Here is a 25,992-nt window from a genome sequence, read left to right as displayed (position 1 = left end):
AAATTTCTGGAAATAATGATGAAGAAATTCATAAAATGTACATTTTTAAGAATAGCTCAATAATTAAAAGGAGGATTATTAATTTTAGAGGCGATAACTGTTCAGCATTCACTGGAACAAGATACTTTACTGATGCCAAAGGGAAAATAAATGTAATTTTAACTCGTTGATTCAAATTATTTAGAGAATTACATTTTTATAATTCATTTTGATTTATAAGACATAAAAAATCACACAGATTATAAAACAGAGAACTGATGGATGAACAGAACTTGTGATTGTTTTAAGGAATTAATGATGATTTTAATTCTGAAACATTTCAGAAAAGTTTTGTTCTTTGTCATATTTTAACTCTGATATTTTCACCAGCAGGTGGCGCCTCAGAGTCACACATAACACTAAAGAAATGCAACCAGAGCTGATCAATAATCTATAAATCAATAATAAATCTAGTGATCACTGACCATCAGACTCTGAACTGACGGGTTTTCCCTGCGGTCCCTGAACGCAGCAGCAATGTTTACCCGCTGTTACTAGGCAACAGCGGCGTCAGTCCAACCAGAGGACTTAAAGCAGGGAAACGCGGTTCCGATGACAACAGCAGTGATGGACCCGAACCGGGCCCCGGTGGCGTTCGGCCGCCGCGCCGTCCCGCAGCTGTTCGAGCAGCTGCAGGTCCAAGATCCCGCCCACAAGGTGCGCGCTCTGACGTCACTCTGCGACCTGGTCCACGAGCCGGAGCGGCTGTACCAGACGGTGACTGGAGGTGAGCGGGCCGAACCGGAACCGGGGAGGCAGCAGAATGGTGCGTTCACGGTCCGGCCTGTTTGTCCTTCGCTGCAGGTTTCCTGAAGCAGCTGCAGGTTCTGCTGCAGGACGAGGATGCTGCAGTCAGGAGCAAAACCTGCGAGCTGCTGCAACTGGTCATGAACCACAGCATCGGCAGGTAGGGGTCAGAGGTCAGAAGTCCAGGAGGACCAGCCGCACGGCCTGGAGAGGAAACATGAAAACGTTATGAGCAAAATCTGGTTTTTAAAAAGAAAATGGAACAAAATAACAAGAAACCAAACATAAAACTTCTTTAATAACTTATTTAGTAACAGAATAAAGTTTGGGAAGTTTTCTGTTCCTGGGATAAAATGATCAACATGAAACTGTCAAAATGTTTGATTTATCTGTAAATATTCATGTTTGTTCTTCGTTCAGTGAAATAATTCACTGGGTTATGAAAACTGTTTCAACATTTTGACAAGGAGAAAACAAAAGTTTACATTTAAAAACTTTGAACAAAAACATTTAGAGAGGAACTTTCTTTTTTTAAATTCCATGTATTTCCAAATATCTTAGGAATTATTTTTTAAATATTGAAAAAATAACATCTCAAAGAAGTCTGAAAAAATATTAAAACAAACAAAAATAGCAAGATTTTTATTTTTTCACATTTTTTGCAGTTTATTTTTTCATTTTTTTAAAATTACTTGAATCTTAAATAAAAGCAAATTGACACAAAATTATTTTAATTTCTGCACAAACAGTTTCTCTCAAAACAACTTTAGTTTCATTTACAGTAAAAAATTGATTTCTCAATGATGATGAGGATTATTTTATTATCATATCAGCTCATATTAATATGTTTGTGGTACGAAATTCGAACTCAGATCAAGAAGCCTAAAAAACAAACAAACAAATAAATAAACAAACAAACAAACAAACAAATAAATAAATATTTTGAAATGAAGCAGAAACGTTTTAGAGGTTAGTTGTTGCTGTAACTGGGTTGGCCAGCAGGGGGCGCCTCCATCCTCCGTTTGTTCCTCAGGTCGGCTCTGCTGGCCTCCTCCCTCCTCACTCCGCTCTCCGACCTGATGGACGACCCGTCGGCCTCCTGCAGGACCAACGCCCACCGGGTGCTGAGCAGCCTGGCTCAGATGCCTGCAGGTAAACCAACGCTGCATCACCAAGACCGCAGCATCAACGCTGCAGCACCAACGCGGCTAACCCTAGCCCTCACTGAGAGCATCTGTCCTCCTGTCCGTCCTCCTGTCTGTCCCCTGCAGGCGCTGAGGCTCTGCTCTCTTTGGTCCACAAGCTGATGCTGAAGTTGTGTCAGTTGGAGGAGTTGCGGCAGGAGAAGCAGGAGGAGGAGCAGGAGCTGCTCCTCTCCACCCTGACCTCCTGCTCCAGGCTGGACCCTCTGCCGGCTCTGGCCTCCGACGGCGTCCGCGTCCTGGGCCAGACGCTCACACACACCTCCCCAAGCATCCGCAGGGAGGCGGCGGCCGCCCTGATGGCGCTCAGGTCCGGCTGGAGAACGGGCCCAACAGGCGGGGGGGTTAATGTGTGTTAGTGTGTTATTGTGTGTTAACATGTGTGTGTGTTAACGTGTGTGTGTCGTCTCATCCAGTGTTCCTGCTGACGGGAAGCAGCAGGTCTGCGATCAGGGAATCCTCTCCAATCTTCTGGTTCTGCTGCATGACAGGAACCTGGACGTTCAGACCAACGCCGCCGGAGTCATCATGAACACCGTCATCATCCGCCCAGGTCCACTTCCTGTTGGGTTCACATCCACTTCCTGTTCAGTTCAGGTCCACTTCCTGTTCAGTTCAGGTTCACTTCCTGTTCAGTTCAGGTCCACTTCCTGTTGGGTTCAGGTCCACTTCCTGTTCAGTTCAGGTCCACTTCCTGTTGGGTTCACATCCACTTCCTGTTCAGTTCAGGTCCACTTCCTGTTCAGTTCAGGCCCACTTCCTGTTGGGTTCAGGTCCACTTCCTGTTCAGTTCAGGTCCACTTCCTGTTTAGTTCAGGTCCACTTCCTGTTCAGTTCAGGTTCACTTCCTGTTCAGTTCAGGTCCACTTCCTGTTGGGTTCAGGTCCACTTCCTGTTCAGTTCAGGTCCACTTCCTGTTCAGTTCAGGTCCACTTCCTGTTTGTTCAGGTCCACTTCCTGTTTAGTTACTCAAGTGCTGAGTAAATATGTGATTTAATATTTTTGAAATGACGTCATCAGACGTTGCAAGTAAAAAGTTTTGGCCGGGCGTTTGGTGGCGTAGCGGTTAGCGCGACCCGTATTTGCAGGCCTTCAGTCCTCAACGCGGCCGTCGCGGGTTCGACTCCCGGACCCGACGACATTTGCCGCATGTCTTCCCTCCTCTCCTTCCCTGTTTCCTGTCAGCCTGCTGTCACATAAGGGACACTAGAGCCACAAAAGACCCTGGAGGGGTAAAAGAAAAAGTTTTGGCCAAATTCTGGTTCTCTAAAGTATTTCCATTGATTATATCTGATATTTATTAATAGTTTCAGCAGATAGAAAATTATTTGTGTTTTTTATTCAGTGAGTTTTTAATGTCGGGATCAGGATCCAGAAGTTTCTCTCTTCTCTCTGAACTGACGTCAGTCTGACTCAAGCTCCGCCCCCTTCCAGGTAAATACCTGTGTCTGGAGCTGGGCGTCATCCCCGTCCTCCTCGAGCTGCTGTCTGAGGAGGAGGATGAGGAGCAGAAGAAGAGGAGGAAGACTCTGGTCATCTACTGCCTGAGGGCCCTGACGGCGCTGTCCGAGGCCCCGGAGGGCCGCGTCATCCTGAGCACAGCGCTCCCCCTGCTGGAGCGGAGGAGAAACGAGCAGGACGAGGACGTGCGGCGCGCGGCGCGGACCGCCATCAAGGTGGTCACCTGGAAGCCCTGACCGAACCACCGACCCGGTTCTGCTGGCCCAAAGGCCGGCCTGTTCCACCCGACAGGAAATATAGAACTAGAAAACTACCGGAGTTTATTATTTTGGTCATTAGTTTCTAAAATGTTGTTTTAATAATTCAGATCAGTTCGAGATCATTGGAATAAAATATATATTTATATAATTTTTTTTATTAAAGATTATTAAAAATAATGTTTTTATGAAATAAGAGAAAACAAAACATTCTTATGAGTTTTATCATTAATTTCTTTTAAATATGAACTTTAAGTTAAAAAGTTAAAGAACGAAGTTGTAAAGGAACCGGTACTGGTCACCAGGTCCAGGTTCTGGTTCTGGTTCTGGTTCTGGTCTGGTTCTGGTCTGGTTCTGGTCCCGCAGGTCAGCAGCAGCTCAGACTCTGATGGTTCTGAAAGGCTCCTGAGATCCAACCGGGTCGGTTCTGAAACCTGGAGGAATCGGATCAATAATCATTATTTTATTATTATTTATGTCGCAGCGCCATGTTTCTGCCCCCCCTCCTCCCCCGCAGTGGGCCAGTCCGGATGAGGGGGGGAAGGGGGGCGTGTTGTGACCGCGTGCGCGCGCGTGCCCGTGCGGTATATGTGGGAGTGAACAGCAGCAGCAGGAGCGGAGTCTTGGGTCGGAACCGGAGCCGCTGGATGGTTCTGCTCAGCGGGACGCGAACAGGTGAGGCGCTGCTTCTGTCGCTGCGGGATTCTGCGGGAATGATCCTCTGCTGAGGTCACCGCTATGTGTACTGTTAGTGTGTGTGTGTATGAGTGAGTGTGTGTGTGTGTGTGTGTGTGTGTGTGTGTGTGTGTGTGTGTGTGTGTGTGTGTGTGTGTGTGTGTTGGGGCCGCAGCCTGTGTTTATCTGCAGCGTTCAGCCGCAGCAGCAGCAGCGGGGAAAGCCTCCGTCCCTCCCCGGCTCCGGTCGCCCTCCGGCCGGCCAGCCTTCGCGCTGCCGCCGGGCTGCGGAGCTCAGCAGCGGGCAGAGCGGCTGCCTCCTCCCGCTGCTGGCGGCTCTCCGTCAGGCTGTGGAGCTCCGATGTTCTGATGCTGTGAAATTATGTAAAGAGCTGCTTGAAGAGAGCCGGAGGATTAACGCGGGGAGGATGGATTTATGTAACAGCTCTTCATCCTCCTCCTCCTCTTCCTCCTCCAGCATCCCCGCTGTCTGCGGCTCCGCGTGGAGCTCCAGCGGGGAGCCGCGGCTCTGCGGTCCGCTGCTGGACCCAGAGCTGCTGGTGAAGCTCAGGTCCGCTGACCGAACCGCTTCCTGGAGAAACATGACATCATTACTGTTGTTTCTGCTTTGATCCTCCTGAAAATGTCAGATTTTTGCTTTTTATTCAGATTATTTTTCATAATTCAGAAGTTATTAGGAAAGTTTCTGTTTCCTGATGTTCAGAAATATTAAAAATCAATCAGGAGTTTCGATGTTTTCTGCAGCCGGGCGGTTCTGGACGGTTCTGGACGGTTCTGGGTAAAATGATGTTGGGTTGCCATGGAAACAGCTGGTTCTGTCGGGCTGCTGGGTGTCACGGTGAAGTTCGGGCGCTGCTGGTTCTGGGTCAGAACCAGCAGCGCCCGAACCGGGTTTACGGTTCTGGTTCTAAATGGTTTCTGGGTCTAAACGGAACCGCTGCTGGTGAGAGCTGGATCCGGTCCTGATACTGACAGATCCAGATCTGGATCAGAACCTTCCGGACCGATGTTTGATCAGATGTAGTTTTAGGAAGCAGAAAGAAATCCAACCAGAACCGGTTAGAAAACCAACTGGACCGGGTTCTGTTGGACCGGTCAGACTGACGGCCATCAGTTCAGTCTGACGTGATTTAAATTATTTAGCCAGAAACAAAAACATGGAGTTTATAAACGAAATATTAGAAAACTAAACAGTTTAAACTAAATATTTAGTTAACTAACTTCTTCATTGGGAGATAAATATTTATTTTGAAGCTAAATACTTAGTTACTTTAAATACTTAGTTACTTTAAATACTTAGTTAGCCAACCAAATATGTAACTAAATAAGTAGTTTGAAAGTGTGATATTTCTAAGTGAATTAATAACTAATAAAATGTGACTCTAACATTTGAACATTTCTGACTGAAACTTTATGAACTCAGTTCAGGGTTTCCCCCAGTATATTGTAGACCTTGTTTATGTTTTTAGGAAAATAATTATAAATAAAAAAAACTATATATATATATATATATATATATATAACCAAAACAGTTTCTGTGGCTCTTATTAAAACTCAACAGACAGAAATGTTAGAGCTACTAAAGCCACATTAGCATTAAATTAAATCTCAGTGCAGCAGATTGAACTCATCCTGCAGGGCCGGTCCCAGGCTGCATGAGGCCTGGGGCAGAATCTGACCTAGGGGCCCCTCTTGCTGCTAAAAACATTAGCACCGCTAACAGCTTCTGTGTTGGATTTAATCTGGGAGAGAGAGAGTAGATTAACTGGCCAACCTGAAAACAATCAGTTATAATTACAGTTTATTAATTTGTATTTATGAACAAACAGCTCAAAGTCAAAGATTAAACTCACAGCATCAGATTGTTGCTATGGTAACAAAACAATCTAACTATGAATATTGCTTGAACTTTTACAAAGTAAACAGCTCCTTAAAATCTTACATTTAAATGTTAAACAATTTAAAATATTTTAATCTATTTATGCTGAAACCATTAAATCAAATTCAGCAGCATTGCTAACCTCATTAAATAAATGTTACATTTATGTATCTGTGGTTTGTGTTAATATGATCATTTATGGCCCCTGGGGGCCTCATGGAGCCGCTGACTTCATTTGGATTAAACAGAAGTGAAAATAATTGATATTCATCTTAATTAATTTTTTTATTTGTTGTTTTTGATACTAGTTGTGGTTTAAATATTGTTTCACTGGAGATGTTTTCCAGTAACATTTAATAACCCAGTAATATTTTTACATTTTCTGTCACTTTAACATGTTTTAGTATAAAAACATGGCCGACGCCTCGGCGCCGGCTGAGCAGGTTTACTGGGAGAAACTGCAGTTTAATGGAAAACATCCAGAGATGAAGTTCAGGAGGTCCATCAGAACCCAGAACCTGGGCCGGGGCTGATTCTGTCTGGTTCTGTAGAACCGGGCCGGTTCTGGCCGGTTCTGTCTCAGTCCAAACAGAGGAAGCGGAGGCGGCTGCAGCATCAAAGCCTCTGAGGGGAAACGCGGCGCCGGCTCCTGCAGAGGAAACCTCTGATGTTCTGGTTCTGGGCCCGGACTCTCCTGGTCAGAACCCTGAGCTGGTTGCCGTAGCAACGGAGCAGCTCTGATCCCATGAAGGAAAGATTTATTCATTTATTCATCTCAGTGAGGAGAAGCTGAAACAGCGGGCCGGGCTTTGACTAGACCCTTCCAGCTGCTTGTTTGGGCTCCTGGTTCTGCTGGTGACCCAGTTTGGACTCACACTGGGTCACCATCACTCCGCCACCGCCGTGCTTTAACTTTAACCCTGTCCTGACCTTTAACCTTTGACCTGACGGCTGAGGCCTGCAGAGGAGGTGGAGATCATTCCTCTGAGCTTCCCGCTCTGACCTTTGACCTTTAGCTGAACCTGCTGAGACAGCTGCACTGTAAAAACACAAAATATTACCAAGTATCTTTTTTTTTTTATTGGAAATCTCTGATCACATTTAAATAAAATAAACTTATAAATAAAGTTTCATGTCGATACTAAATGTTATTTTAGGTCAATATTTTATTCATATTGATGGAAAAGTTTCACTGGCTGATAATTTCACTAATAACAAAACATTTTCACTTTAAACAAACTTCTGTGTCTCAGTGAAACATTATTTATCAGTTAGTTTGGTTTTATCTCTACACTGTAAAACAAACGTTTCTGCTGCAGGTTCAGTTTTTTACTTTCTCTTCCTGAATCGTCTCAACGGCTGAAACTCCAGTAAACAGTTTGCGTCCGGGTCCAAACCGATTGGTGGTTACCATGGCAACCAGACACCCTGATTGCTGGTTTCACTCCGGCTGTTTGGGTTTCATTTAAATGTTTAATCTCAGTCTGGATCTGGTTCTGTTGGGTCGGCCCGGTTCTCCTCCCACTTCAGTTTGGGCCCGTTTGATTCAGGATGAGTGGCTCTGTGTTCAGACGGTCCCTAAACGTCTCTGTTCGGACAGTCCCTGAACACCTCTTTGTTCGGAAGGTCCCTGAACGCCTCTTTGTTCGGACGGTCCCTGAACACAGCTCTGAGTTCAGACGGTCCCTGAACGCCTCTCTAGGCTCCTCTATTTCTGGAAACATGAGTCATCTTCTCCCGGATTACACAACCAGAACCTGGTTCTGCGGGTCGGTCGGGCCGCAGCAGGAAGCCGTTCAGCTAGACGATTACCGATCATTTGGTTATTGATCAGGGATCAAATGTTACAATTTCTGTTCTGTTCATCCATCCATCTTTAGATCATCAAAGTCAGATTGTTTCTGTCTTTTTCCCAGGATACATTTCTCTGCCCTTCCTGCTTATTGACTCTACATTAATGTTTAATCTACACTGTAAATATTTCTCTGATGTTTAATTGATTTTTACAAAATCAAACATTTCTTCAGAAAAACTAAACCTCTGAGTTATGAAGATGTGATTCTGACTGGCGTTTCTCCTCCTGCTGCTGTTTTTAAAAAGCAAAACTCAGAGTCTTTAAACCTTTAAAACGTCTTGAAACTTTTTGTTTCTCAGCAGAAATGTTCAGATTCGGTTCGTCTGGAGGTCAAAGGTCGAGATAAAAGCAGCTTCAGCTGTTTGTGGTTCCGGTTCTGTGACTTGTTTTTGCTCCAGATCAGATAAAACTCCAGAAATAACCGATGTGTTGCTGCAGCGGCCCGGGCTCTTATCTGAGAGCGCAGCGGGGGGCCAGGGAGGCAGCGAGGGGCCTGGGGCCCGGCTCGACCCGGCGGGGTGCGGTGAGGCCCGGCGGGGTCCGGCTCTGCTCCAGGAATGTTAAGCTGAGTCGATAGACACCTTCAGGTCTGTCAGGATACCAGAGACACGAAGAATCGTAGAGAGGAAGCAGGGAGCAGGAGAAGAAAGGAGGAAGTTAGAGAGGAAATGGTTTGAAAGGAAAACAGGAAGGTCTGAGGAATGAAACAGGAAGGAAGCAGGAGGCAGATTAGGAAGCATGTGAGAGGAAGAGACAGGAAGAGCGAGGAGAAACGACAGAATACGGACAAAAGGAAAAACTGTTGAGATGGAAACGAAGACGGGATTAAAAACCAGATGAAACACAGCAGGATGTGATTGACAGATTGTCTCAGTCTGACTCAAATCCTGCTTGATCCAGCTGCTGTTGCCATGGCAACCGGACCAATCAGCAGCTAGACGGCGAGAAGGAGGCCAGTTTGATTAAACTTCATCAGCGTTTCAGTGGAAAAACTCAAATGTTTCAGGAAACCAGAAAAAAAAAAACGTTTTTTCCTCCAATTTCTATGTTTTAATGTAAAAATGAGGAGAAAAAGTTTCCTGTCAACTTTTAGCTGCTGGAGACGAGAAGGAAAGAAAAACAACAAAAACACTCCTGGAAAAACAAAAACAAAAAAAACTGACTTCCTGTCAATCAGAACCAACGGCTGCAAGACGCTGACGTCTGCGTCGACCAATGAGAGCGGCCGATACAGAGAGGCTGGGCGTGGTCGCTTCAGCTGTGGGCTGAGATAAGAGACAGGACTCACACACACACACACCAATACACACACACCAACACACACACACACCAATACACACACACACACACACCGAGCTGTAGCAGAGTTCTTGTGATTCCATAAAATCCCAGAAAACAGAAACTTCAGGCTGAAGCTGAACTTTGTTCATCGACCAAACAGGCGTCGTTTCATCATTCAGTGTTTATTAAGATTTAGATTTTATATTCATTAAAAAAATAAAAAATATTCAAATATCATAAAAACATGGAATCCGATGTTTGCAGATGCAAAACATTGAAGTGTCAGATTTGATTTTTACCTCCAAATAAAGTTTTTTGAAACATAAAAATCTGTCGCATGTTGCCTTCAAACACCTACAGAAAAAGTAGAATTAAATTAAAACGACCTAACATTATAAACTGCTGCTTTTATTCCACTTTACTGAGACCGATGGAGAACCTGTGGTGCTTTCAGGAACAAATTGGACATCAGAAAGAGACAATTATGGTATTGATTTGACAGCACAGAAAAGGAGTTGGTTTCTGCTTTCTGAGGTTCAGTGAATGCACCATGATGTGAAGCTAAAACTGACTGGGAACAGCTGGCGATGCCTTCAGGTTCTACGGGAACAGCTGAAGATGCTTTCAGGTTCTACGGGAACAGCTGGCGATGCCTTCAGGTTCTATGGGTACAGCTGGCGATGCCTTCAGGTTACATGGGAACTGCAGGTGATGCCTTCAGGTTCTATGGGAACTGCAGGTGATGCCTTCAGGTTCCATGGGAACAGCTGGCGATGCCTTCAGGTTCTACGGGAACAGCTGGCGATGCCTTCAGGTTCTATGGGTACAGCTGGCGATGCCTTCAGGTTCTATGGGAACTGCAGGTGATGCCTTAAGGTTCCATGGGAACAGCTGGTGATGCCTTCAGGTTTCATGGGAACAGCTGGCGATGCCTTCAGGTTCTACGGGAACAGCTGGCGATGCCTTCAGGTTCTATGGGTACAGCTGGCGATGCCTTCAGGTTCTATGGGAACTGCAGGTGATGCCTTCAGGTTCCATGGGAACAGCTGGCGATGCCTTCAGGTTCTATGGGAACAGCTGGTGATGCCTTCAGGTTTCATGGGAACAGCAGGTGATGCCTTCAGGTTGCATGGGAACTGCAGGTGATGCCTTCAGGTTCTATGGGAACTGCAGGTGATGCCTTCAGGTTCCATGGGAACAGCTGGCGATGCCTTCAGGTTCTATGGGAACAGCTGGTGATGCCTTCAGGTTTCATGGGAACAGCAGGTGATGCCTTCAGGTTCTCTGTATAATCCAGATTTTATATCGTGACAGAAAATGTCTGCATAGCAACCAGCAGCTGTTGCTATGCAGAAGCTGAGGTTCATCTGATCTGGTTTGTAAAACAGGAATATTTTTCCTGATGAGGAGAAACGATCAGCAGATAGAAAATGTTTTTTCTTCCAGCTCTGCTGCATCATGACTCGGCAAACTGTGACTCAGCAGATTTCAGTCTGTGACCCACTTCCACATGTTCAACATGAGACTGCAGCAAACTGCAGCAGCAGGAGGAAGAGGAGCTGCAGTTCTTCATCCTGCTGTTAAAACTGTTAAATAATCTGGATTCAGTTTGATTCTGGGATCCTGATCGATTCAGATTCCTAAACCATCCGGATGGGATTCCTGCTCATTAGCTCAGAGATGGACCCGGTCCGACCAGAACCAGCAGAGGTTCTCCTGATACTCAGAGTCTTTTACTGCATCACGATTTGATTTGATTTTTTAAATGATTATCCAGGATGGTTCCTGCCAGGAGGCGGGTCTTAGCGCTGCCAATCAATGCTGCTAAATGAGCTAACAGGAGAGAAGCAGCTCACCTTTACAGGAAACCCGTTTATCCGCCGTCATCGGCACAAACCGGATCCTGGACACAAACAATTTGTAGCAAAATATCAACATTTCCGCATAAAACTGAAACAAACTTCTGACCAATCACAGCCCCGAGCTGTGAGCGATGCGGCTCCGCCCACCAGTGAATTGGCTCCGCCCACCAGCAATGTCCCAAAGTCCTTACGGGCTGAAAAACGTCCAGATGTTTGGCTTCACTGTCTTTCTTTTATTTAGTAGTTTTTTCTCAGTTTGTGCTGATTTCTGCTCACACTTACTTTCCAGTGCCGTCTCCATGGCAACATTGATACAAAATGGAGACAGCTTCATGCTTTGTTATTGTTTTTAAACTGATTTTGGGATTTTTAAAATCGATTCTGAACTGAATGAGATTCTGATGTGAATCGAACGGCAGAAAATCCTGTAATCCAGAGAGAAAATGACTAGAAATCATTTTCTAATCATACATTTAATACATTTAAAACAGTATAAAAGTGAAAGTCTCTACAGTTTAGTAAACAAGTCAAATATTTCTCCTCATTTATTGGCCATTTTGTTTTTATAATCTGCTTAATGCAGCCATATGTTCTTTGAAATGTCACAGTTCCCAGCAGTCCCTGAACGCAGCACCAGCAGGCCGCGGTGTTAGGCAGGAAGTCAGTGACCGGCACTAAGGACCGCCACAGCGATGCTAACGCGCTGATTTACGGCGGCCGGTGTGGAGACAGAGAGGTTGTAACTCTGAGCTGATGTGACGAAACAGGAGCTGAAATCTGAAACTTCATCTGGTTTTTATGAAACATGATGGAAGAAAAAATAAACATCAAACCTCAAACGGTGCATTCACTGACAGTCAGGAGTTTCCTGCATGTTGACCAGAGAATCAGACTGTTTGATTTAATCCCCGGGGCGTGGCAGGCGGGCGGGGCTGGCCCGCTGCCTCTGTGACCCCTTCAGGGAGGTCCGGTGCTGGCAGCGTCATCCTGCCGGCTGATTGGACGGCACGGGGAGGTAACCTAGCAACGGGCAGACATCTCCCTGCATTCTCGGCGGACCCGGCAGCCCGGCAGCATCCCACTCAGCAGAACCGGGAGGGAAGTTCTGGTGTCCATTTCATCTTCGGCTCGTTGCCTAGCAACAGAGTCCAGTTTCTGGAAATGAAGCCGCTTCCTGAAATAGACGCACAGAGAACAGGAGCACAGATCTGCATTCACGGATCAGAACCAATCCGATCACCAGAACCCGGCAGACTGGAGCGGGTCGCTCCCCAGGGACGGAGCGGCGCCTCTTCCTCTTCTGAACGCATCACTTCCTGTCTACAGGCCGGGGTCAGAGGTGGAGAAGCAGCTGATTAGTGAGTCAGAGCAGAATGAGCTGTGAGTTCATTTTTAAAGTTTCAGACAGTAAATGTGACCTCTAGGTGACCCCTGGTTGGCTTCTGGGTGACCCCTGGTTGACCTCTGGGTGACCCCTGGTTGACCTCTGGTTGACCCCTGGTTGACCTCTGGATGATGGCAGTTCTACTTTCTGCTCCAGACTCTCTGGTTGCTGCTGTTTGTTCTCTTCTGTAGAAATGAATCAGCTGTTGATTAATGATCATTTCTGAGCTGAAAATGATCTTTTCCTAATTCTGATTCAGGTGGATCGGGGTCAAAGGTCAGACAAAGAAATAATTTGTTTAATATCTATAGAGAATTTCCAGAAGAAAATCAAATGTGATTAATAATGTAGAAAGAAGCATTATTTGACCCGCAGGCTGGTGCAGCGGTTAGTGGTTAGAAGTTAGCGGTTAGCAGTTAGCGGTTAGCAGTTAGTGGTTAGAAGTTAGCGGTTAGCAGTTAGCGGTTAGCAGTTAGTGGTTAGAAGTTAGCGGTTAGCAGTTAGCGCGGCCACCTTGTGGCATAAAGCTTCTCGTTGTGAACGTGAGTTTCCTCCAGGTACTTCCTCTTCCTGCCACTAAAAGCTATGAGATTGGGCACGCTTCTGCTAATATGCTAATAACAGAGCTAATTTTTCATTTTTCACGTTAGCACACTTTTTTGCTCCACGTCTGTCTTTAAGTTTTTAGATTTAAGATTTAAAATCTTCCTACAACAGTTGAAGCCATTGGGGCTTCAAAAGGATGTCGCACAGAGGCAACATAAGATCTCAAAAACAAAATGTCGTCTCATCGACGTATTTCAGGTTTTGTAAACTGAGAAATTTGCTCCTGATGATGATAAATGACTTTAGTTTCATGAATGAAGGTTTCAGCTGCAGGAAGTGACCACAACTCCCAGAGCTCCCAGTCTGGCCGTCAGGAAACCATTAAGGTATCAATTATTCAGACACCAGAGTCTGAAGAGCCGACCGGATTCTGTTCTGATCGAAGATCAGCATCGATTCTACAGTCCAGCTTGACATCCGGTCTCTGAATGTAACGAATTTAAAACAACGTAAACGTCCAGATCCGTCTGAACAAACAGCAGTTTCATCTAAAACCTCCTGATCAGCAAAACCTAAAAACAAATCAAAGTACAAATAAAGTATCTAGGCCTGTCACGATAGACGATAAATCAATTAATCGTACCATAAATTAAAACTATTGACGTCATTTTAATTATCGGCATTATCGTCTCTTCCGACCTTTTTCTCTTTCAGCTAATGAGACTGGATGAAAAAAAGGCTCAACTCCGGTGCTCTCCACTGACCTCTGACCTCATTTCCTCAGTATAAAGCTCAGCGCAGACGACACGATCTTAGAGCTGTCGGCCCATTTTCAAAACCTGACAGATCACACATTAGCCGACAGAAATCCTAGGTATAACGGTTCGATCGGGTTCGGTCCTGCCATGTGGTGTCCAACAATGGGCACAAAATAATGGCTACAAGTTCAGTGAACTAATTTTAAAACCAGGTATTAATCAATGCTTTACTACAATCTACCTGCAATGCATGTGGCTAGTGTCAGTGTAAAGTCCTGAATGAATGAAAATCATTAGAACCTGTTTATGTCACGTTAACGAAGAACAGCTGAAAAGTTACCGGGTTTATCAACTGTAGCAGCAATTTCGCTCCAACTCCTCCTCTTGTCATTTCTATATTCTTTGCATGTTAAATAAACATTAATGTTGTTTCCACATATCATCCCCAATGTCAGCTGGACTTCGGGTTGCGCCGTGTCAGCTGTTTGGGATTCCCCTCCGTAATTTCCCCTCAGAAAACATGGAGGGGAATCCGAGCTTTCTGATTGGCTCTGATTGGTCACATTGAGCAGGTGTAGTTAAAGCTCCCAGTGGGGAAAACTCCTGATTTAGATCGGAGCAGCAACGATGATCTACCGTAGTAACACACCACACAATCTTAGAAAGACCAACGTTTTAAGATTGTTGTAAGGGGAAAAATAGGAGCAAAAAATCATGTAGTGTGAACTATTGCATCAGGTAGCCGATGTGCCCATCTTCTCTATTTAAATCTAATTATTACTGAAGGGCAACATAATATACAGACTTCATAATCTGCACTCTTTTGGTTGAATGCAGTATTTATTTCCACTTTGGCTTTATGTTGGTTAGTTTTTATCAAGTACATTTTTTGTTAATGGAGACTGAGAATCCATTTTATTTTTGGTTGTTTAGTTTATTTTGTTTATCAGCTCCAGTGTTAAATATTCTTTTGAAAATAAAGTGTATCTATCTTTGGCAGGAAATCACATGCATTATTACATCATTTCCATTAAATCAGTGTAAAAAGGTCTTCAGACAATATTATCGTTTATCGCAATAATTTTTGAGACAATTAATCGTTCAGCAAAATTTGCTATAATGACAGGCCTAAAAGTGTCACTTTCATTGAAAAACATCTAAATTTCTTTTCAGTCCCCGACCATTTAAAATATTTAAGTTTTAAAATATCTAATTGAATAAAGTAAAAACTGAATATTTATTTGTCTTGAATGAACTGAACCCAAAATTATTAAACTTATTTCAAACCCAACAAACCAAAACGTGAAGAAACATCGAATTTAATGGAAAACAATGCAGATTAAAAACATTCAGAGCAGATTTTTATTTCTAGATGCGCTCCGGTGGTCTGAACTCATAGAAAGTCACCATGTAGATCAGGGGTCTCAAACTCCAGTCCTGGAGGGCCGCAGTCCTGCAACCTTTAGATGAGCCTCTGCTGCAGCACCTGAACAGAATAATCAGGTCATTAGGGTTCTGGAGAACCGATCCACACCAGGAGGAGGAAATGAAGCCGTTTCATTCCAGTGTTTTGTACCTGTGGCTCATCTAAAAACTGTAGGTCTGCGGCCCTCGAGAACTGGAGTTTCAGACCTGTGATTTAGAATCTCAGTCGTTCTAGGTGGAGTTTTCTATAACCTCTAGATCTATGTGGCTGAGATGTGGCTCCATCCTGGCTCTGCAGCGCCCCCTGCTGGATCACGCTGACGACGCTCTGATTATCCTTCAACTCCCAGTTTGTCTCCCAGTTAAACTACAGAGAAACCATTGAAACCAGTTAAACTACAGAGAAACCAGTTAAACCAGTTAAACTACAGAAAAACCATTGAAACCAGTTAAACTACAGAGAAACCAGTTAAACTACAGAGAAACCATTGAAACCAGTTAAACTACAGGGAAACCAGTTAAACCAGTTAAACTACAGAGAAACCATTGAAACCAGTTAAACTACAGTTAAACCAGTTAAACTACAGAGAAACCATTGAAACCAGTTAAACTACAGAGAAACCATTGACCTCCAGCCATTTTCCGTTTTTCAGTAAGTTTCAGGTCTTTAAGTTTCTGTCGTCATGGTTGCTTAATGACCCGCTTTTCCTTTTAAAAAGTACCGACAGAACCCAGTTTGTTGTTTCTGCACCAGAGTTCTGGAGTTACTGTTGGAGTTTGAGTCCAGTTTTCCTCCTGTGGTTCCAGGTTCTGATCGGCCCGACGAGCCCAGAAAGCAGAACAGAGAAGCTCCTGATGTAGAGATGATCCGCCTTTTCTCTGTGAGGTAAAAACACCGGCGGTTCTGAATGCCGCTTCCCGCTCACAGCCGGGCCTTCTGGAACCGTCCCTTTGTGTCTGTCGGACCCGCCGCACAAAGAGCCGGGCGCTGCAGCAGGGCATGCTGGGAGTTCTGATCGAGTCCAAACAAATAATCTGACCAGAGACAAAATCCAGAGGTTTACAATCCGATCCTGTAAACCCGACACCATCCTGCAGAACCGCCAGAACCTCCATTCTGGTTCTGGTCTGGTTCAGGTTCCTCCCAGTTTAAACCAGAGCTTCCAGTCTGGTTTCTCTCTGTGTGGTTTTAATTGGCTGTCTGCCTGTCTCCTCAGGAACTGACCAATCAGCAGGCATGATGATGCCCAAGGTGAGTGGTTTCAGTGGGAGGAGTCTGGTGACCTTGAGCCGACCTTTTGACCTCTTCCTGTCCCTCTGTGTGCGGAGCAGCAGCCGGCGCAGACGTCTCCCGGCAGCGTCCTGTCGCTCAGAGGGACCGGCGTTCCCGGATCGCCCGCCGCCGCCATCGTGGTGAGACTCAGAGGAACGTCCTTCAGACGACCTTGAAGTGACCTCGGGCGTCTCTGACCTCTGACCCCACGTGTCTTTGTAGGCCAGGGTGGAGGACGGCGTCATCGGCTACAAGGACCTGGCGGCCCTGCCCAGAGACAAAGCCATCCTGGACATCGAGAGACCCGACCTGATGATCTACCAACCGCACTACAGCTACAGCCCTCTGGAGGTCACGACCTCTACTGACCTCTACTGACCTCTAGCGGTTCCAGGGATCAGTTTACATTTGATCACAGTTTTCTGTTTTTCTTCTCTTGCTGTTAAACTTGAACTGATGGAGCCCAACTGGTTTAACTGGGAGAAGATAGAAACCAGTGGCTGGTTAGTTAGTTAGTTAGTTAGTTAGTTAGTTAGTTAGTTAGTTAGTTAGTTAGTTAGTTAGTTAGTTAGTTAGTTAGTTAGTTAGTTAGTTGCTGGGACATTTTTCCTTCTTCCAGTTTTTGTTGAATCTGTTTCTCTCCTGTTTTTTCTTCCAGAGGTCTTTGTCTCCTCGCTCCGTTTCTCCTCCTGCCTCCCCAGAGGTAAACACTCTTCATCACACTCTTCATCGTTCAGGCCGATGCGTCTCCATGGAGACAGGGCCCTGATGCATCATCACCATCATCATCATCAGGCTGCAGGTTTCCTCCTCAGATGTTCTGGAGGCGGCGATCCGGCCCGCTGCCGCCGAACCGACAGGAGCCTGCACCTGGTTGCTATGGGCTGCACCTGGTTGCTATGGGCTGTACCTGGTTGCTATGGGCTGCACCTGGTTGCTATGGGCTGTACCTGGTTGCTATGGGCTGCACCTGGTTGCTATGGGCTGCACCTGGTCGCTGTGGGCTGCACCTGGTTGCTATGGGCTGCACCTGGTTACTATGGGCTGCACCTGGTTGCTATGGGCTGCACCTGGTCGCTGTGGGCTGCACCTGGTTGCTATGGGCTGTACCTGGTTGCTGTGGGCTGCACCTGGTCGCTATGGGCTGCACCTGGTCGCTATGGGCTGCACCTGGTTGCTATGGGCTGCACCTGGTTGCTATGGGCTGTACCTGGTCGCTGTGGGCTGCACCTGGTCGCTATGGGCTGCACCTGGTCGCTATGGGCTGCACCTGGTTGCTATGGGCTGTTGCCTAGCAGCAGCAGGGACGCTGCAGATTTGTTTGGACCTTTCTGTGGTTCTGTCGGGTCGCCTGAAGGTTGTTTCTGTGGTTTTTTAAAAATATCTAAATCTGTGATTTCTAAAACATACATTTTATTTCTGAAGTATATTTCTATACTTTAGAAACATTAGCAGGAGATTCGGTGTCAGTGTTCAGATCAGGACAAGAACAGGCTGAAGCAGCAGAAGTGAGAAACACTGCTGCCTGCAGGTGGGAGGCAGCATCACATGAACCTTTTCATCATTACTGCTGAACATTTGCAAAAAGCTCCAAATTATTCATTATAATAAAAACATCGGCAGGAATCTGTTGATCTGAGAGAATTTCAGTGATTGTTGAACCTGGAGGAAGTGATGTAAACACAGAGTTTATTAAAGCAGCGACTCCCAACCCAAACCCGGCCCTCTGGCCCCCTGCCAGCTGTACCTGAGGACCGGGTGGCTCTACGGGACCACAGAAAAGCTTCTGGCGGGCCGGATTTGGCCCCCGGGCCCTGAGTTGGTTTTTATCCAGACGGGTTTAAATGACATGAATTCACTTCCTGTCCATTTCCTCTGTTTCCTCCCAGAACTCGTCCAAGGAGTCCAGGGACTGGCTGGAGAACCGGTCGCCTGGCGGTTCTTCACCCGGTTCCACCATCCAGAGCAGCAGAACCCAGAGCTCACACACACCGCCGGCGCTGAACACACCCATTGCCGCCAACACACACCCGGCGGGCAGCAAGAGCGCCATGCAGCATTTCCACCGACCCGGTAACGGCACAACGCTCCACTCTGGAAACACGTTTCTGCAATAATTTACAACGTTTAGTCTGAAAAACCAAGGTTCATTTTTCAGTCGTATTTTCACCAAGTTATTCATTCAGTTATAAATTCAAACTAAATATTAACAAGCAAAATATTTAGCCGAAAACTAAATATTTAGCTAACAAGCTAACTACTTAGCAGGCTAACTCTGCAGTTAAATATGTATTCTTGAAGCTAAACATTTAGTTTGCTTATTAAGTGTTTAGTTTGGGGCTCTGAGGTTTATGAATGGATGAGTGACTTGGTGAAAACATGACTTTCGAACGGCTCCGAGTCTCCAGGTCGACGAGTTTCTGAAACTTTAAAAACCTCCAGGTTTTAAAACGCACAAATAATATAAAAATCTGAAGGTCTGAGGATGAAACTGGATTAAATATAAAAAATAAAAAGACTTTTTCTGTTTTATTTACTAAATAATTTTAATCATGTAAATTTTAGTCGTTTTTGATGACATTTTTTTTACATTTTGTTTATAGAAAACGGATCCAACATCTATAAGAAGCCTCCCATCTACAGGCAGGGTGAGTTTCTGACTGAATGTGGGTCAGCGCCGCGCCCGCTAATCAGCTTTAACATGCTGAGTGTGTGTATGTGTGTGTGTGTGTGTGTGTGTGTGTGTGTGTGTGTGTGTGTAGACGTCTCGTCCTCGCCCGTCCCTCAGGGGAAACACATCGAGGATCTGATCATCGAGTCGTCAAAGTTCCCAGCAGCTCAGCCTCCAGATCCCAACCAGCCGTCCAAAATCGAGACCGACTACTGGCCCTGCCCCCCGTCACTGGCCGTGATCGGTACACACACACACACACACACACAAACACACACACACACACACACACACACTCACCACATGCAGAAAGTCATGCAGCAGCTGACGTTCCCTCTAAATCCTGCAGAGAAAGAGAGTCAGAGGAAGGACCAGCAGGAGGAAGAGGAGGAGGATGAAGGGGAGCTGGAGGACGAGCTGTGGGGCCTCCGGGCCCTGCAGAACCAGGAGCTGAACAAGGTGGGGATCAGAACCCGTCGTACGGAGAAACATCAGGGCCAAAAGAAAACAAACAGAAAAAGATTGAAGTTTTATTCCGATACAAACCCGATGGCCCGGTTCACCTCGCCATCGGGCGAGGTTCACCTTCCCTCGGTGCAGCATCTGAGCCGCGCTCCTCACTGAAGTTCTGTTTTGTCGGGTCAGATCCAGTCCAACCTCGGGAAAATCCTCCTGAAGGAAGAACTGGGGAAGTCTGCGGGTCCGCTGAGGAGGAAGACCCGTTCACTGCCGGACCGGAACCAGAACACCGGTACGGACTGAGCCTGGACCCCACTGGTTCTGATGGAGCCTCCTGGTTCTGATACGGTCCAGTTTTTCCAGAACCCGTCCCTCTGGACCGACCTTGCTCTCCTCTGTTCCAGGCTCCGGCGCCTCCAGGTCGGTGTATTTCCCAGCATCCTCCAGGAGCGGCCTGTCCCGGGTACGTGGTTCTGTTCCTGCTGCTGCGCGACCCGATCGGGTCACATGGTGACCGGTGTGTTTCTGTTTCAGCTGCAGTCTGCAGAGTTCGGCTCCGCAGAGAAAAACCCGGCAGGTAAATCCTGCAAACCGTTTCTTTTATCCAAAGTGAAAGTTAGCAGCAGAAATCTGGAAAATTAATAACCATCATCTTCAAATAACAGAGAATTAATTTCCTGTTACATTATTTATTCAGTTATATCAGATTCTAACTAAATATTTAATTTACAGGATAAATATCTAGTTTGTTTTAGGCTAACAACTTAGCATGCTAACTAAATATTTAACAAGTTAACTATTTAGCTGATGTTAGCTCACTACTTAGCTGGCACTAAATATTCAGTTAACAACCCAAATATTAGCTTATTCATTAAACATTTTAACGATAATATAAATGTTTAGTTATAAATTTTGGCTTTTATAAATAAATGATTAAAATGGTAAAATCATGACTTGGAAAATGAAGCCATTTTGTCCAAATTGTTCATTTTTAGCTTTAATTTGACTAAAAACATAAATATCTCCTCTTCCTGTTCTTCACTCTGAAATGTAGAAAATATGTTTATTTGAATATTTCCGAGTTTTACCTGTAAATATTTCCATCCTGGAGTGAAGCTGCAGTGATCCGTTTCCGTCTGTCTGTCTGCAGGCCTGCAGGTTCGTCTGAATTCACCCAACATCCATGATGATGACAAAAACTCACGTTTTCACTGGGAACCAGTTACAATCTGGGAACCAGTATTAAAAACCAGTTTGATCTGTGATCTGTGTAAACTGTAACCAGTGACTGTCTGTGTTTGGGGTCATGGGGTCAGAACGGAGACTCCAGGATAGACCGGGGGAACTCCCTCCCCAGCATGCTGGAGCACAAGGTGAGGAAACTGGACCAGTTCACACCAGCTTACTGGAGTCTTACTGGTTTTACTGGTTTCACCTGCTGTTGTAGATTTACCCGTATGAGATGCTGGTGGTGACCCACAGAGGGCGCAGCAAGCTGCCCCCCGGGGTGGACCGGACCCGCCTGGAGGTAACTTCTACACAAACTAGATCTGCTTTCGTCAGGAAACATTCCAGGTTCTTCCTGATCAAAATAATTTATTTCTAATGTTTCGATCAGATTCTGCTAAAAAACTCAAAATTAAGTTCATTTTATTCTTCAAATTAGTTTTTAAAGTTTTTAATTAGATCACAAAAGATGTTTTGTGGTTATTCTTATGTACTTATTTATCTTTTGTTCTGGTTTATATGTTTATTTTTTAGTGATTTATTTATTTAGTTATTTTCTTCATCTTTTTCCATTTCCACCCAAAATATCTGTGATTAATCAAAACAAGGAATATCAGACAAAAAGGAAAATAATAATGCAAACAACTCTAAGATTAAAAGGAAAAGTAGATTCTAACCCACATGTAGGATTTGGTTTTTTTCTGTTTATTTAGTTTCTGTGTCTGTAGAGTCTCCAGGTTTTGATCAGTTACACCTGCGTCTTGTTTCCCCTGATTGTCTTCCTGTGTATTTAAACTCACCTCTTTGTCTGTTGGGTCGTCGTCTCGTCGTCTCTTCTCGTCGTTTTGTCTCGTCTCGTCGTCTCGTCGTCTCTTCTCGTCGTTTCGTCTCGTCTCGTTTCGTCTCGTTGTTTCGTCTCGTCATCTCGTCTGCTGTCAGATGTTTATTGTACCACCAGTTGAGCTCTTAACCTTCTGCTGTTTCTGTGCTGCTTGTTGTTTATCATTAAATTCATCATCTATCACTCTTCAACCATAACCTGGGTCCACCTCAAGTCATGTGTTAAACAATTTCATTTTTAATTTGGGACACCATTTGGTAGCGTTCTGTGTTTTTCTTTGTGCTAAATGTATCCATTTAATTATTTTTTTCTTATCTAACTGGTTATTAGTTATGTTAAATATTAATATCTCTGTTCGTCTGAAATGTTTGCTTTGGTTGCACTAATCTGTGATTAAAACGTTTCTATGGAAACCCAGCAGAGCGTGGAGTCGTTGCCTCCTCCTGGCCAGCAGGGGGCGACAGTGTGAGCCTGTTTCAGCCTCTTCTGTCCTCCTGCAGAGACATCTGTCCCAGGAGGAGTTCCTCAGCGTCTTCAGGATGCCCATCGAGGACTTCGACCGCCTCTCCCTCTGGAAGAGGAACGAGATGAAGAAGAAGGTCTGTCTCTTCTGACCTTCCCGGGACTACGCTTCCCAGAACCCCCTGCTCCTCCCGGACGGCCCGGCGGGAAGCGGGACGGACTGCGGCCGGGTTCTCCGGACCGCCGGACTCTTGGGTCCACAAGGACGGCTTGGGGCGGGCTGTCGGGGTTCTGCTGCGTCACTTTAGCGTCACCAGCTTCACTAAACTAGCTAGCGCACAAACTGTCCGGCTAACGGGAGAAGACCCAGCTGCTGGGTTCTGGTTCTGAATCCTGGAATCCGCCACAAACAGCAGAAAAAGTCTCAACATTCCTCTGACCCCAAGTCAGTTCCCACAGCGTCCCTGACGGGGCCTCCTATTGGCTAAGCCAGCGATGATGTCACAATAACGGCGTTTCTTTCCCAGCAGTGAAGAAGAAAAACGAGGTTTGAAGATGATGACAAACTGGAGCCGAACCTGCAGACCGAAACACGTTAACAGCTAGAATAATGATTGATTATCCGCATGAATAATCGATTCTTTTCAAAGATTACATGACTGTCTTGATGAATAATCAATTATTCGTATGATTAATTGGTTATTTCAAACAATTAATCTATCGTTTTGACAAATAATCAATTATTTGGACAAATCTATTATTCCAATGACTAATCTAACATTCTGCTAATTGATTATGTTGAACAGAAATCAATTCTGACAAATAGCCAATTCCTCTGATGATTAAACTATTATTGCAAAGATTAATCAACTATTTTGATGAATAATCGAATATTCTGACTGTTCATCAATTAATCTGATAAAAAATATTTGGTATATTCTGGAGATTTTTCATTTTACTGCATAAGCATTTTTATACAGTGATGGAAAAACAAAAATATAACTAAATAATTATTTTCCTTTTGTAAATAAGAAAATTAACATTGTGTTGCTAAAATGCTAAACTAATTTATTTCTACAGTGAGCAGATTATTTTTAGTAAAGGTTTAATCTGCAGATTTAAAAAAATGCTTAAAACATCAACATGAGAAAAACTCTGGTCTTTTCATGTGTGTCGAACTGATCTGGGGATTATTTATTGGATTATCTGATTAATAATTGGGCTGTTGAGCACATTTTACTGTCCAACATCTTTTTACAGGATGTGAAGCTGAACCTGCATCTGCAGCAGTTCTGGGAAAAACACATTTATTTTCATCTAAAATGATAAATTTATATATATTTGTACAGTTTTGTCTTAATTACTGCCAATTTACCCTTTTTACCTGTAGAATATATTCAATATATTCATTTAATGATTAATTGATTATTAAATTAGCTGACGATTATTTCCTGGTCCCAGTAAACCCAGCTCACCTTACTGGTTCCAGTCCAGCTCCAGTCTGAGTCGTGATCAAATCTCCTCGTTTTTCTTCATTCGTTCATCAGCAGAAACCACTGCCACACACACACACACACACACACACACCCTGAGACGTGGCCCAGTGGGTGGTTGACGTCCAGTTCGGCTCTCGTTGCTTCGTGACCAAACGATGTGCAGCTGTTTTTCAGAAAGTGTCATGTTTGTTATGAATTCATCTAAAAATGTAAAAATAATTAAGAGGAAGCGGGAAGTTTGAAAGAAACGGACTTCAGCTGGTGGAAACCCGTCATTCTCCGCAGCGCCACACCTGGCCGGCAGGTTAACTGCACCTAACGAGTCAGGCTCCGAGTCCGAACCGGATTTAAGGAAACCCGTTTCAGATTTAATCCAGCTGGGATGAAAATCAGAGGAATAATTATTTCGTATTAATGTTCTCAGATGGTGCAGCTGCTGTTTTAATTTCCATTAAGTGATTTAATTGTCGACGAGTCCAGGCCGTTTACAGCTGATGTAAAACAGCTGCTGGTGGATGGGATGCAGAGGAAACACGAAAATAAAATAAAGTAAAGGCTAAAACACAATAAATTACCTACCATCCTTATTTAAAATTGAATTAAGAATGTATTTTTGTCAAAACATTACATTTCTGTTAAAATTAGCACAAACCTTTAGAAGCAGCTTCCTGTGGAGGCCAGCAGAGGGGGCTCTGACACAGGCTGCACTCAAACGGAAACAGAAGAAAAGCTGTTGACAATAAAACGGAAATATTCAAGAAACATTTTAAACATATAAGCTTTTTGTTATGTTATAAATTATGTTTGAGGATTGATTTGATATTTCATATTGTATATTTTTGCTGTTTTTATGCATTTTTACAAACTAAGCAGTGGATAATAAATCTAACTGTATATTTATTATTATTTTACTGCATTTTTAGCTTTTATCAGACTTTCTGTAGGACAGTTAGGAGCTTCAGTGTTTTAGGCTGCAGGATGAGCCCTGGTTATTAATTACTAATGATTATTCATGATTATTCCCGTTATTATTGATGATTAATGTTGATTTGGATCCTTTAAATCCGGGCTCAGGGACTCGGACCTGCGTCAGTCGACTCGCTCTCACTGCATCATTTGAAATGAAAAGGTCAAAGTTCACCGCCAGCATCACTCCTTCGCTGCTTCCTGTATCTGTGGAAAAACGACACAAACAGAAAAATCATTTGTCTGAAATGTGAGGCGAGTCGGAGCGAAGACGCGTCCGCCACGTTGAGTTGGGGATTTTCTTCAGTTTTTGTTTCCTGGTGTTTTCCTGAGCGGTTCATGCTGTGTTCTGATTGGCTGCTTGCCGTGACCGACTCCATGACGACACAAAGATTGTTCATGTTTCTCTTTTTCTACAGTTTCTGCTGTTTTTGAATCAGTTTTTTATTCTTTGCAGGACGACTCAGACGCTCATCTCATTTTATTTATTAAAAAAATGATTCATTTCTATTCTGGTGAAATAAAACAAAACCAGGTTTTTCTCCCACATCCTTCAGCTTCCAGAAAAACAATTAAATCTTATTTTGGAAAATATTTACTTTGAAAACTTCTGCAGTGATCCATAGTTTAACCTTAGGAACTGATTTCTGTCTAACACCTGAAGGATGAAGCAGATAATCACATTTAATCTCATTTATTGTTTAAATTGTTAGTTTTCTCATCTACCTGAGCCTCCTTCATCACCTTTAGCCCCTCCTGAGTGGGTCGGTGTTTGGGGTGGCGCCGTCTGACGTCATCCTGCTGACGTTGTTTTCATATCTGGGTGCAGAAATGTAACATGATGTGAGTGAAGAGCCAGAATTACAATAAAAAGGTTTCTAGCAGCTTTCAGACCATGACCATGTTTCTCTGGAGGAGGAGGAGGAGGAGGAGGAGGAAGAAAAGGAGGAGGAGCAGGAAAAGGAGGAGGAGGAGGAGGAGGAGGAAAAGGAGAAGGAAAGGAGGAGGAGGAGGAGGAGGAGGAGGAGGAGGAGGAGGAGGAGGAGGAGGAGGAGGAAAAGGAAAAGGAGGAGGAGGAGGAGAAGGAGGAGGAAGAGGAGGAAGAAAAGGAGAAGGAAAAGGAGGAGGAAAAGGAGGAGGAGGAGAAGGAGGAGGAGGAGGAAAAGGAGGAGGAGGAGAAGGAGGAAGAAAAGGAGGAGGAGGAGG

General features: G+C 44.6%; 2 protein-coding genes across 4 annotated transcripts; both read left to right on the top strand.

Annotated features, from left to right (window-relative positions):
* The first annotated feature begins 528 nt into the window (after window positions 1-528).
* Window positions 529-3,762, top strand: rsph14 (radial spoke head 14 homolog). The gene is made up of 6 exons (XM_028016515.1): window positions 529-766; window positions 844-946; window positions 1,820-1,938; window positions 2,058-2,298; window positions 2,405-2,541; window positions 3,423-3,762. Exons 1-6 carry the CDS (start codon window positions 592-594, stop codon window positions 3,683-3,685), a joined length of 1,038 nt encoding a protein of 345 aa, XP_027872316.1. The 5' UTR covers window positions 529-591; the 3' UTR covers window positions 3,686-3,762.
* A 325-nt stretch (window positions 3,763-4,087) lies between these two features.
* On the top strand, window positions 4,088-25,677 carry LOC114144437 (dematin-like). Of its 3 annotated transcripts, XM_028017248.1 has the most exons (18): window positions 4,088-4,381; window positions 12,605-12,658; window positions 16,199-16,277; window positions 16,609-16,643; window positions 16,724-16,804; window positions 16,887-17,015; window positions 17,323-17,367; window positions 18,554-18,737; window positions 19,268-19,312; window positions 19,427-19,579; window positions 19,685-19,794; window positions 19,981-20,086; window positions 20,199-20,257; window positions 20,329-20,371; window positions 20,945-20,952; window positions 21,111-21,167; window positions 21,242-21,322; window positions 22,363-25,677. In XM_028017248.1, the coding sequence occupies exons 4-18, from the start codon at window positions 16,629-16,631 to the stop codon at window positions 22,474-22,476; spliced, it is 1,230 nt and encodes a 409-aa protein (XP_027873049.1). In that variant the 5' UTR covers window positions 4,088-4,381; window positions 12,605-12,658; window positions 16,199-16,277; window positions 16,609-16,628; the 3' UTR covers window positions 22,477-25,677. The 3 variants fall into 3 exon arrangements, with proteins under 3 accessions (XP_027873049.1, XP_027873048.1, XP_027873050.1); XM_028017247.1 differs by lacking the exon at window positions 12,605-12,658 and having other exon boundaries at window positions 4,089-4,381; XM_028017249.1 differs by lacking the exon at window positions 4,088-4,381 and having other exon boundaries at window positions 12,599-12,636.
* Window positions 25,678-25,992: the final 315 nt, after the last annotated feature.

Source organism: Xiphophorus couchianus, chromosome 5 (genome assembly GCF_001444195.1).
Source record: "Xiphophorus couchianus chromosome 5, X_couchianus-1.0, whole genome shotgun sequence".
In the NCBI taxonomy this organism is placed as follows: Eukaryota; Metazoa; Chordata; class Actinopteri; order Cyprinodontiformes; family Poeciliidae; genus Xiphophorus; species Xiphophorus couchianus.
This window is presented reverse-complemented; position numbering and strand designations above follow the sequence as displayed.

Coding starts and splice junctions, on each gene's coding strand:
- rsph14 (XM_028016515.1), top strand. CDS start 592: ATGACAACAGCAGTGATGGACCCGAACCGGGCCCCGGTGGCGTTCGGC. Junction 767..843: donor GTACCAGACGGTGACTGGAG/GTGAGCGGGCCG, acceptor CCTTCGCTGCAG/GTTTCCTGAAGCAGCTGCAG. Junction 1,939..2,057: donor CCTGGCTCAGATGCCTGCAG/GTAAACCAACGC, acceptor TGTCCCCTGCAG/GCGCTGAGGCTCTGCTCTCT.
- LOC114144437 (XM_028017248.1), top strand. Junction 19,313..19,426: donor GCCTCCCATCTACAGGCAGG/GTGAGTTTCTGA, acceptor GTGTGTGTGTAG/ACGTCTCGTCCTCGCCCGTC. Junction 19,795..19,980: donor AGAACCAGGAGCTGAACAAG/GTGGGGATCAGA, acceptor TTGTCGGGTCAG/ATCCAGTCCAACCTCGGGAA.